Raw genomic sequence first — 13,575 nt, 5'->3', positions numbered from 1 at the left:
GTTAACTAAACCTCTAGGATGAATCTGTGTGGAAGAAGTAAACATTGAGTTATAAACCAACAAGACAGATAAAGAAAAGTAGAGTAAAAGCAGGCTAAAAGCAACGTCTCCTCTCGGTGTATGAAGATGACCCAAGACACATTTGTCCCAAATCAAAGAAGAAGAAAATCACAAGTACATGGAATTCAATCTTTTAATATCATGAGGCATAGTTATAATCACAGCACAGTGCTCACAAACCAGGAAATTTGGCACCAGGAATTAATAAATAAAAGTCACTCTTCTTCAGCAATGAGTCATTTAATTCACCTTGGCACTGGCCTTTTCAGGCACTATTTGCCTGGTTCTCTCCTCTCCTCTGGTTATGTGGGATCACACCATAGGGGTGCCAGTGGCAACACTGGGAAGAAGAGCCCATGTAAGCTTTCCCATGTTTTGTGCCTAATTCATCTTGCTGCTGTGCCACCTCTGCATCACACCCTGAAGAACAGGATGAGGATTTGGATCCACAATAGCCTGACCACTGGATGTCCCTGGGAGAGCAGCCCATTACTGCCTGCCCCTCCTGGGGCAGAGACAGCAGTGGAGAGCACACAGCCTGCCTGGAGCAGAAGGGGAGAGGGGATCTCTGCATCCTGCCAGCTCACCCAGTGAGGGCTGCTCACCTGGTAAGGAGTGTGTATGGAGACGTGCTTGGGGTGGAAAACAAACATCAAAAAGCTTTCAAATACCATTGACTGATCCTGCCTAAACAAAGCATTAATTAGCATGGGGTGCCTGAGGGGAAGATGATCAGTTTACAAACCCCTCTGCAATCTCAGAGTTTGAGAGTTCCTTGATCCACAAAACAAAAAAAGGCAGGTTACTCTCTCCCCACCCCCAGTACCCATGGGTGCACCCTTCTATTTCTTGTCCAGAGAAGCAGAGTGGAACATTCTTAGAATACTAAGGTCTGATTTTTACTTTTCAAACTTGTAAGCCACAAATAAAGAATCCATATCCAAGAAATCTCTTAAAAATATCTTAATCCTAGACTCTCCAAACACACTCTGCTCCTCTCCTTATTGTCGTTTGCTGAATTCTGAACCCAGAACACAGAGGAGATGAAAAACAATTTTTCTAATATTGTTGTGGTAAACTAAGATTAAAAAACCATAATAACTTTCCTATATCTTTGCTTTTTGAGCAGCAGTGAATGGAAATCAGTACTCCTGCTTTCAGGTTATGTAAATATCTTAAGGTTACCAACATACTGAAAGGGGTCAAGCTGAAAAACTTCAGCGAACTACTAACTTCAAAATCCCCAAAGAAGGGTATAAATTAGGAATATCTTTAAAATAAGGATAAGCAAGTAAGTATAGGCATAATTGAATCAATATGTAAATACTTCATCAACCCACAACTGCTGAACATGGGGTTTACGAAAATAAAGTTGCAACAGATGAGGAAAAAAATCCAATTTGCAGAAACAGTTGTCCATTACCTAATGAAAAACATAGACTACTTTTCAAACTCCAGAACATGAAAGAAAAGCTTTAAAATAAGGCAGAAAAGATGTGTTTCCTTCAAAGATAAAAGTAGAATTAAAAAAAAAACCCCAACATGAAGTCACAAGACAAGGGTCCTGATTCATTATAGCCTTATGCACAGACATATTTTTCATCTGCACGATGGAAGTAGGAAACCCTATCACCAACACAGAATGGCTCCTACTCTTCAGAACTGCATTTCCCAAAGTAACCATACAACAGACTTAAAGATAAATCTGTATAATAAGATGGGGTGGGTCTGTCACAGCAGGTTACTTCATTTCACTAGATTCATTTTGGCATTCACAAAGGTGACAAGACAGGAGCAAATTAACTTCTCTCTTAATCTCTAAAGGGGATCCCTTTGATGCTATAAAAACATCCTAAAGCATAAAGTTACTTAAGGATTGTGTGGCAACAGCTAGTGCATCCAGTATTTTTTAGGATGCTTTCGTAGCAGACTGTATTACTACAAAGTCTCAGAGCTGACAAATTGTCAAGCTGACAACTACTCGAAATTAAACTGAGAATTTCTCTGTATCCTACAGTTTATACCTGAAAATGCAGCTTAACATTCTAGGCACTCAGTGTATTAAAGAGACCCAGCCCCCAGCAACAGCGAGAAAACAGGCAGTTTTACTCTTAGAAAGTATAATTCACAAGTGACAGAGATCCCATTGATGAACTATGATTATACAGATTGGCTAAAAAACCAGTGAGGTTGTTGACCTTCCAAAATTCTGCAAGTAAAAGGAGATTAAAGAAATTAAAAGCTAGAATTAATTAAAAAGAAGAATTGAAAAAGAAAAGATAGAGTGGCCTCATCCATCCACAACTTAGCCAGCAATTCACACACTGTTGTATTGCTGCTCCTTTTCCACAGAACCAGCATTTTCATTTTAATGAGCTGTGTTCCTCCCAAATACTACACAAATGTTCATAGAGAGTTTTTCAGTAGAGGAGGAAATGAAGACTGTTTGAATCAGGGCATAGTTCTACATCATCACACCCTCACTTACATTCCTAGAATGGCTTACATATGTTATTATTAAGGATTTATTTTTTCTCTGCCAGCCCTTATCTGTCTTTCCAGCTCAAAGGGAGATCCTCACTGTAATGTGGAGATATTTGCAAAAAAAAGTAATTGGCTGTGGTGCAGGTAGAGCATATTGAGCCCAAATTGGGCACTTAAGTCCAAATGCTCCAAAGTACAGAAAGAGCTTCTGCAAAGCTCTTAAAACTTCTTTTCCTTTGGGGTAGCTTTCATGACAAGCTGAGCATCACAAAAACTAGCCAAACATGGGCACAGGCTCAACACTTCGTGGCTTTGTGGGAGACACAGGAACACAATTGTATTCCATCATGTCATTTAGTGACTGAAATATTCCACGTCTTATGCCTTCAGAAAATGTCTTTGCCATGGTGCTGATTGGGCTGCTCCACTTTTTGCCCAGCTCACCCCCTGCTGCCCTGTTGCAAACAGCTGTGTGTCCCTGAATGCTGCTGTGAGGATGAGTGCAGTGCAGGACAGACCTCTGTCAGAGACCCCCACCTTGGGACAGATTTTCTGGAGAGAGGTGCAGCACAGAGTCCTATCTGAGCACTGCGAAAGCCACAGTGAAAGCAGTCCGAGGGGAAAAATGTCTCCACCTATAACATCCCAAATGAGTTTTCATGCATAAATCATTTCATTATTTACAATGTGCATCCTTTAAACCCAGTTAGTAAACCAAGCTGGGAGTTAATTATTGGCTACAGCAGCTCAAAGATAGCAATTTTATGCTGAAAAAATACTGTGGGCTACACTGGGGCTGCTTCTACCTCCAGGGCACACCTTCCATCACTCCTCACCGAGCAAACCAGCAAAGTGAACACTTGGGAGAGTTTAACCTACAAGCAAAATGCTAGCAAATTTCATTTTGGGACTGGAAATAGAGATTTACAGATGGAAATAAGAAGACTGTTCTGTGTTTACAATACAATAAATCAATACAATAAAAGTAAATCAAGTATATTTATTTAATGAAATATATGTTAGACAATATGAGTTTCTTTTGCTTTCATATATTGAGATATTTGTGAAATATATAAACAGAATATAGAAAAATCTTTGTCTCAAAACTTTAGAAACAATGGGGTCTCTATAACTAACTTGTACACACTTTACTGAGCAGTTGCCTTTAAGGCCGTACTGGTCTACTTTAAACAAAATGGAGATGCATTTTGAACCTCCAGTAATCTGATCTAGTAAAATAATTTTTGAAAAAGGTGTACTGGTATTTTAGTTTTTCTTATGATGTCTGTAACTGGATGGATATACAGCTAATCACAAATTGTTTCTTCCAGCCCCACCATTTCCTTTTGTTCTGCTGTTTGCTGTATTTACCGCCACAAGAGGTCTGTTTTGGTAACAAGGCTAATTTGTTTATTCAGCTCAAGGGGGACAAAAAAATCCACACACTTGTTGACTGCAGAAACTTGGGCACCAAATCCAAAATGCAAATTTTGTTGCACTTCGTTAGGGAAAGCTGTGCCAGCTCACGGCAGACAGTTCTCGAGCACATTATGAGAAGGATAACCATTCTGTGGCAATGATAGCTTAAATCCCTTTCACCCCAGTTCAAACAAAATGAGGAGAAAATAGAGATGTTGTGTTCAATGGCACAGAGTGGGAGAAGTGGTTTTGGGCTCTGGCCATGAAAGGCCATTCTAATGGAAACTGCTCTGGATTTCTCTTTGGAACAGCTGCAAGGCAGTTATTTAAGGCAGTACTCATTTGCTTCTAGTATTTGGCTGGTAGGATCCACTGCTGGCAAAAGCAAAGAGAGAATGATGAATTTTTGTTGTTTTCTTGTTTTAAGCATTTCTGAGGCACTGTCGGAAGTCCTTGGTTCATTAAGTAACTGGAGCTCAAATCATTACTTCTTCAAAGCTTTTACTGCAGAATTTATCTCATGCCATTCACAAAGAGAGAAAATACTAATTACTTCAGAGAATATTTTAATCAGTATGGGTCACCACTTGTGATGTTTCTTTTTTTTGCAAACAGCAAAGCCCTCTGGGATGCTAAATAATTCTTACAGAATTATTTAACTTTGTTTAAAGCATTATCAGACTAGTCAGGTTTCTATGAGATCATTTTACTTATCCATATTTGAGGCATGAAGTCATAACACATATAAAAACATCTCCAAATTAAAAATCATAAATTTCTGTTACATTTTATTTCACTTTAAGAACAGAACAGCTTATCTAATCAGAAGTCACTAGACTGTGATTTATTGTGATTAATTTGAGATCATTTTGCCTTACAATGACATCCTGTGGTAAAACCCTCAAAGCATATATGGGAAATTTTTTGTTTCACTGACGACTTTGACGTTTTGTGAATGCTGTCCCCTAACTATTTTCTGTTTCAGATCACAGCTATGGACAGGTAAACTACCTTGAAACTTTACTTATCCTTCACCTTTACACATGACCAGGATGCCTCTGCTCTTACTCACCATTTCTTGAGTCTGGTAAGAAGATTCTGGGGGTGGAAAAGAAGAGGGGGGATTTGAATAAATTAGTGTGGTGAGAGGGTATGAAGAAACATGACTGTGGCAAATGCATTGCTTCAATAAAGGGTTGTAGAGCAGCACCAGAAGCAGGCCCTATGTTGACACACTAGCTGAAAGAATATTTAAGACAGTATTAGCAATTTCACATCTGGTACCCAGGAGTGACTTTCAAAAACTTTTATAAAATGTGAAACTTTTGTTACCTGACTCAAGAGGACACAAATCTTGGGAAAATGCCATTTGCCACCAAATTAACAGGAACTTCTCTTATTGTGGTGCCACAATGAGTAGCTCTAAGACTGAAGTCTGAGCAAAAATCTATCGGAAGGAGCTCTGGCTTAAAACAAAGGTCTTGCTGAAGTCTCTGAGATTCTCGCCCAGGGGAAACAAACTTGTTTGCCTGGTGGAGTTAAAGGACTGATGATAAGTAGTGGAGTATTTTTTACTGCAATGTGTAAACATGTATGCCTATACATATATAGGTATGAAAAATGGGTAGTATTTACTTCTGAGTCTAAATTGACCAAATGTGAAGGAAGCCAACTATGCTGGCAATGTCAAAGGAAAGTTTAAAGACAAGGATTTAAAAAAAAAAAAAAGAAAATTAAAAGTAAAGTCGCAAAACTCTTCTTTTGCAACTAAGATGCTGTCTAGCTCATGCAAAAGGCATGCAAGGTTATTTCCAAGTTTAAAAAAATCCTTCCTTAAAACACTAGTCTCTAAATTACTTCTGCAGCACACCATGGCACCTCCTCAATTTCAAAAAGCAAAATAATGTCCTCTGAGGGGGGGGAAAAAAATTAGTTGATGTTGTTTTCTAAACTGTATCCAAAAATTCATTCCAAACACGAAAGGCAAAAGCTGCCCAAGCAGCAAGTATAAAAAGTGCTTTACTTCAGTATTTGATCTAGTAATTGTCTCTTTATATATGTATCTCACTATGTCCTTGTGTGTTAAAAAAGGTCTTCCTTACTCTCAGAAACATATAGATGGCCCCCAGCAGATTGTCTGGAGATGCTTGAAGATGTTTATATATGATTGAAGACTTTTATATACTGTCATATCCACAACGATTTACTGATATCTTTGGGAATTCATGTAAACATTGTCTTCTTGTACAGACACCAATTCTGAGCCTACTTTTGCAACATAAGGATGAGGGAATGGTACTTCTTCTACCATAATCTCCTATACTGAGATACCAGTCTTTCCTCTGCTTCTTGTTGTCATTTATTTTTGGCACCCAAGTCAAACCTCATTGAAGCAGAGTTCCTAAACCTTGAGTGTGGAGAGTCCTCTCTATTACTAATCAATGAACATATTTATTTCTAGTCTTTGGCCTAGTGATCTAAGTCCAGGCAGATTTATTCAGTGAAAACTCTATGTAGACCCAGGATATGTGCATTTATACAACACAACAGAAAGGTGACCATGCTGATCATCAAGTCCCTTACAAGTGATAGCTTTCCTTCTGTTCATTCTTACACTACAGCTGCTCTTATTCTCCTTTTGAGAAGGCATTTGTCTTGAACAACAATCCTTAGATGCGCACAAATATGAAACATGCTGCAATTGAGCAAACTACATGAGTGAAATCTCCTTGGAATAGAGGGTGGTGGCTGGGTTCCCAAAATGGTGAGGGCTGGCAAAATGACTACATTGTGCCACTGCCATAAACGCACCAAAGCAAGAGCTGCATATTCACCATGGTAAAGGCAACAACTGTCTGGCTGTAAGCATGCCCTGTAAACCATTGCCACTCCTTGAAATGCCATCTCAGGCCTTGAGGGACAGATTTTATAGTGACATGGTACACCAGAGGGAATCGAATCAGACAATGGGAATCATTTCCAAAACAACCTCAGAAAGTCTTGGGCAAAGAAACACAGCATTGAATGGATATATCACATTCCTTATAGCCCAGGAGCCTCTGGGAAGGTTGAGAGGTATAATGAAGACCACATTAAGAACATTAGGGAATTGGGCATGGAAGCACTGGGATGCAAATTTAGCAGAAGCCATTTGGCTGGTAAACACTAGGGAATCTGCTAGAAAATCCCTTCAAACTGTGGGAGGACATACAGTCCCTGCAATACACAGGGAAGTGGCTGGGGAAGTCAGTGTGGGTTTCTCCTCCCATTAAGGCAAACACATTTGTGGGATTGTCTTTGCCCAAGGACCTCGGTGTATCTGGTGGGTAATGTCTTGGTGGGTAGTGTGGACAGACCTGGTGTGTGCCTCACAGAGATTTAATCCTGGTGGAGAGAACATTCTGTGGTGTAAGTTGTATGTTGCAGGAAGTAAAGTAGCAGGAGTGAGATGAACTGATGAAGAATTAATTCTGTGAGGAGCAAGGAGAATGCAATGACAACCCAGGCCAGGATGGTGTTGGTGTTCAATGATCAAGTATACCATTGGGTCCTGTCCTGACCACTCATCCCGATGCACTGGAGATCTGGAGGGATGCATCAGTGCTGCACTTTGCACTGATAACTGGAAAGGTGCTGATAACACACTGCTGTTTTGGCTATTGCTGAGCAGCACTGGCACAGCACCAGCGCTGTCTCTCCAACATTCCTCCCTCCATCAGGGGGGCTGGGGGTGGGCAAGATCCTGGGAGGGGACACAACCAGGCCAGCTGACCCAAACTGACCAAAGCCATATCCCATGGCACATGATATCAGCTCAGATATAAAAGCTACAAACAGCACTATAACACAGCAATGTCACGTCTCAAAGTATAACAACAGTCTTAATAAGTGATGAATGTCTTTATTATAGTATTTCCAGAAAAGTCCCCTGAATACGCAAAATAAGAGAGAAGAAAAAGATAGGATTCAATGAGGAAATAAAAAAAGAGTTAAATAAAAAATCAGTTCATCTGCTAGTTTCATCTTGGTGTACTCACCTCAATCACCTCAGGTTGGGACATCATGGACGATGGCACTAAATCGGTGGGGACATCCATGGTAGCTCAAAATGCCCCTGCTGCTCTCTTTGCCTGTTCCTCTGCACCAGCAAGCTTTTGGTAGGAACACAGAAGCCCTTCCTCAGACTCTAGTCATACTGATATTTAGTCCTAAAAGTAAAGAAAAAAACCACGTTGAGAACAACAAGAGAACCGGGTAGGCAGTCAACACCTAAGATCTTGGGCTGCTGCAAAACCAGTCCCAGTTTGTACAGCCCCAGTTGCTGACATGACCACTCACAATAGATTTTCAGGGGTCTCAATAGGTATACTGGAATTTGATCCAGAACAGGAAAAAAATTCACTTCACAACACAAACTAGACTCACACATACTGAAATCAGCAAGAAGGCTGATGCACAGACTGCTTTTCTTTTGCAAGGAAATATGGTTACTACAGAACATTGTAACTGTGTTGACTTTTTTCCCCCCACAACAAAAGGAAAAAAGAAATCCCCACAAAAGAATACTCATAGAATTGCTTGCTGGAATTCAGGAGACATTTATTCCCTCAGTTAAGTGATCACATGAACTTTTCTTCTTTGTTAAGGAAAACAGCTTACATATTAAGACTTAAAAATATGACAGCCTTTTTTCCCAGGTAGTCGCAGATTTGCAGCACATGAATACACCAAACTGTAAAATCTGCTCAGCTGATTTAACAGAATGAAGTTATCTCCACAGCTATCATGTTTATCAAGGTCAGTCTAGCTTCCATATATATGTTCTTTTCTTTTTCTACTCTTGAGTGCACAGAAAACAAACTAACAAAGAGGTGGAGGGGGAGACCCCTGTAAATGTCCAAGATAATTCCATAAAGAATTATTAAAGTAAAGTAAAAAATTAAAGTAGACTAGGACAACTGCTGGCTTTTTCACTTAGTGAGACCAGACATATACAACACAAGCCACAAATTAGTCACCACAGAAAGGATTTTGGAGAGACACATATTCCTGTCTTCATCTGTCACTTCCTATTCTACAAGCCATGGCAGAAATCTACTCATGCAAAGTGTAATCAGCATCCAATAAACATACTAAAAATTGCTCCAAACTTCTGTGGTATTTTTCAAACTGAAGACATGCTATAGTTATACAGACAATGCCAGTAACTTTCCTGGCCATAAGCTCATTTTTTCAAAGGCAACACTTACCAAGCCAAGAAAGAGCAGATAAGTGCTGTAGGAAAGTTATGCTCCACATGCTTTTCTGATTCAGTTATGTCTTTGTTTTTGGTCTTGTTAACTTAAAGTCAGCCTTTGCATGCCACTGTGGAAATTATTCCTCCTTCTTAAAAAGCATCATCTTGAAATGCCTGCTTCACATTTCAACACATCCCCACATGCCTTACGTCACATGTAGCTGTCTCATCTTCCAAGCTCTATGATCACTTTTTCCATCTTTATATAGCTTTCCAGTGACCCCTATTCTTTCCTACTCAGTTCTGGCTAGTAACCTTTCATTCTTTCCACTCCCTGCTCCAAATTTCTTCTCCTATACTCATGGGGAGGGCAGAAAATGGAGCTGCAGCATCTCTCCAAGATAGTCTCCACAAAGTAAAAGAACAAACACAACCTTCAGGCTTCCTGTTTTATTTAAAAAATGAGAAGTGAACTAATTTTCTGAAATTCACTAAGTTTTCTATGGACAGATGAGGGAAACAGATAGCATCAGCTTCTTAGGGAAGCTTCTGCAACTTGACAGTAAAGTTCTATCAACAGGCTGAAATCCTCAACCAACATATCTCATCAATGTGAACTGTTACAACTGTAACTTAAATATGGTCTCAGAAGAAATTTTTTCTGTTCTTCTCATGGCATGCTTAGAAGCAGCAGTTTCAGTGCACCTACTTTACAACAATCATTGTTAGTTTCTTTCAAAATTTTTCTCTTAATTCTGAAATGCTGCCACTTTTGGATAATGAAGCAGGGGAAATAATTACAGTTAAAGCTGACTTTAGAGAAAAATGTCAGAACCAAAACCAAAGGTACGCTTAGAATCCTGTCTGTCAAACAAAAAGGAGAGAAAACAAACATTTTTACTATGGAGCACCATAAAGAAAAAGAAATGAAAAACTAAGAAAAAAAATTTCTGAAGTCTGTTCAGCTCATAGTGTAAAGCACTAATTGATCCCAGATGGCTAGGTTCTGTAAAATCATCAAAGAAGAGAAAACATTTGAACACCATGTAAAAAAGGTGAGAAAGTAAGAAAAAGATCTCACACAAGTGTCATACTTCCAGATGTCCCATCTGAATTTTTGCCATCTGAAAGTATTCATTTGGCATCACTTGCCTCTGGCAGCCTTCACTAAACAATCCTGCTTGCAATTAATTCATTCAGCTCACAGATAAATACATCACCCCACCATGGCAGCCTTAGCAGTCACAAGGACAAGTGAATGCCATCCAGGGAAGGGCAACAGCAATGACTTGTCCTGCCTGTCATTTCATTTTACTACTTGTTGAAGTGATAGGTAGGAAAACGGGTGTTTTTCTGCTGTCTCAAGTTGAGATAAGATCAATTTACTGGAAACAGCAGTGAGATAAGAATACAAACAGTAACAGCAACGCTGTTAATAACATAAGTATACATTGAGAAGGTGATATACATGCAGATGTGCTCAAAAACCAACCTGGCGCCATGCTGCCCCTAAGACGATGAGCCATGCACAGACTGTCTGTGCCCATGTTTTTCCTCCTGACTGCAAGCCTCTCCTTTTTCTTGGAAGCAAGATTGCCTTACTTCCAGCCTCCTTTGGGCCATAGAACAACCACCTGGGCATGCCCACAGGGCTTCAGGCTCTGACCCCTCCCGGCAACTGTGAGAAAATTAACTCTGTCCTGGCCAAAAATCAAGCACTATCCACTCCTTATTCTATGCCATCTGCATCACGCCCCAGTGTTACACCTTCCAACCTTACACACGTTCATATACAGATACACACAAACACGGGTATCAATTCCATAGTCAGGGGCCATCCCTCCAAGGTGTTTGTTGTGTTCATTTAGTCCCTGACTGTGGGCTCTGTGAGGAGCTCACAGCTGCTGTATCGGGAGCATCCATACCCATTGTCCTTGGTAGTTATGGCATATAGAGGCAATGTCATTCTGCAACCAACATTACAGACTCTTCTCACCCAAAAAGCAAATACTTTTGAGGTACACACCATGTTTCCCCATCCCTCTGCATTATCTGCCAGGTGCACTCAGTTCTTGAACAAAAACAATCCATGGATGGGTTTGCCTTTTCTTGAGGCAGCATTAATCCAAATTGTCTTCCCTTACACATTTCTCATATGCACCACAGCAACTTTATCCCCTTCCACAGTATGTGGAGGTTTGGATTGGGCAGGGCCAACTCAAACAGTAGAGCCTCCAATATAAGAGCCTCTAGTGTCAACTAACCAGGTGGCCTTCTATAAATGCAGATGCCAATGTTTGAAGGTCCCACTCACTACCTATTGCTTTCAATGTGTTTTTTGGCAGTCCATTGCTCTGCTCAAATTTCACAGAGACTGGTGCATGATAGGGAGGGACTATGATAAACCCACTCAATCCTGTGCTCTCTGGGCCAGCTGTCTGTTTTTGAAATGGCTCCTGTTGTCGCACTCTGTTCTCTGGGGGGTTACCATGCCTCCAGAGGACCTGCTTTTCCAGGCCCAGGATGGTGTTCCGGGCCGTAGCATGAGACACAGGGTAGGTTTCCAACCATCCAGTGGTGGCCTCCACCATGGTCAGCACGTAGTGCTTGCCCTGGCGTGTCTGGGGCAGTGTGATGTAGTCAATCTGCCAGGCTCCCCATACTTGTACTTGGACCACCGCCCACCGTACCACAGGGGCTTCACTCGCTTGGCCTGCTTGATGGCAGCACATGTCTCACAGTCATGGATAACTTGGGAGGTCCTGCCATGGTTAGATCCACCCCTAGATCACAAGCCCGACTGTGTGTTGCATCTCTTCTCTGATGATCTGAAGCATTATGGGCCCACTGAGCCAGAAGCAATTCTTGTTACCAGTCCAGATCCACCTGAGACACTTCAGCCTTAGCAGTTCATCCACCTGTCTGCTGTTTCAATGCTCTTCACAAGCCTGACTCTTGGGTGCATGTGCATCTACAGCACACACTTTTACAGCAACTCCTCTACCCAGGCAGAGATGTCTTGCTAAAATTCAGAAGCCCAGATGTATTTCCCTCTGTGCCAACTGTCTTTTTTCCATTGTTCCAGCTGTTCCCACAGAGCATTTGCCACCATCCATAAGTCAGTGCAGAGATAGAGCACTGGCCACTTCTCTCATTCAGTGATATCCAAAGCCAGCTGGATGGCTTTGAGCCCTGCAACCTGACTTGATCCAACTTCTTCATGAACAGCTTTGCAGCTTGCCATACAGGAATCCATAGAGCAGCTTTTCATTTTTGACATACCCGTAAGATATGGCACAAACTGTCAGTAAAGACAGAGTAATAGTTTCCCGTTTTCAGGTAGCGGACAATATAGTAAGGTCTCCTCAGTACATCACCACTACCTCCTCCCCCACTTCTGATGATAATCTGAAATTTTTGCTTTTGTAGCAGTCCATTATTACTTCCAGTGACTTGGATTACCTAGTTGATCTTGCTATGTGATCAAGCACACTCCACTTATTCCATGTGGCATCAGTGGTATGAAGTGTGGAAGGGACTTTCCTTTTTAATATCCAGCCCAGCACTGGGCAGCCAGCTTGCCAGGAGGAGCTTTACTTTGGTGCCAATCACTTCTGAAGCATATTGATCCCTCCCATAAGCTGCCAGATATGCTTTTTCAGCCAGGTTGTAGGATGCCTCAGATCCTTTGTATTGCTGACTTCAGAATTCCACAGGTTCTGAGTCCTTGAGTCTCTCCAGGTACTTGCAAGAGATTCCAGGATGGTCCATTCTCCCTGGCTGCAGTGTAGAGTACACTTTTTACATTCTGTCTGGCCCAAGGGCTACTGTATGAACACTACTGCATGAACAATCTATTGTTTAATTTGACAATGTCCATCTTGTAATTTTACTTCTAAAAACTGAATTTCCTGGGCAGATCCCTTGAGCTTACTTCACCAAAAACCATGATACCACCAAAGCATAAGGACAAGCCAAAGTAATTTGTTCTAAATATATTTAATGAAGGTAGCTCAGTGTGTGCAGATTGCAAGCCAAGCTACCTGCATTGAGTGTATTCTTCAGTGGAAGTGGTTATGATCTGTACAATTTCCTCCTAATTCTTCCCTCTCTCTCTTCAATGGGATATTGTATACGCAGCTGAGGAAAACCCCCTGCACTCTGTTCAGTACTTAAAAGAGCTGCAAAAAGGTAATAGCCGTGATTCAGTATTGGGCAAAAGAAGCAGAACAGAAATAAAAGAGGAGATTTTCAGACAGATGGTGAAGCCCATTGTTGTACACTTGCCCTAAAGTTCTTCTGCTTCTGAACAACAGTGAGCAACTTTTTTCCATTTAATGATACTCCCTACCATCTCCCCATCACTTTCTGATGTC

General features: G+C 41.0%; 1 protein-coding gene across 3 annotated transcripts in view; it reads right to left on the bottom strand.

Moving 5' to 3' along the window:
- Nucleotides 1–13,575, bottom strand: part of LPAR1 (lysophosphatidic acid receptor 1) — a 70,211-nt gene that overhangs the window by 37,794 nt on the left and 18,842 nt on the right. For all 3 annotated transcript variants that reach the window (XM_074532426.1, XM_074532428.1, XM_074532425.1), the window contains one exon: nt 8,001–8,171. In XM_074532426.1, coding sequence (XP_074388527.1) covers nt 8,001–8,060 — 60 coding nt within the window. In that variant the 5' untranslated portion in view covers nt 8,061–8,171. The remainder of the gene's footprint in view (nt 1–8,000; nt 8,172–13,575) is intronic.

Source organism: Zonotrichia albicollis, chromosome Z (assembly GCF_047830755.1).
Source record: "Zonotrichia albicollis isolate bZonAlb1 chromosome Z, bZonAlb1.hap1, whole genome shotgun sequence".
NCBI lineage: Eukaryota > Metazoa > Chordata > Aves > Passeriformes > Passerellidae > Zonotrichia > Zonotrichia albicollis.
This window is presented reverse-complemented; position numbering and strand designations above follow the sequence as displayed.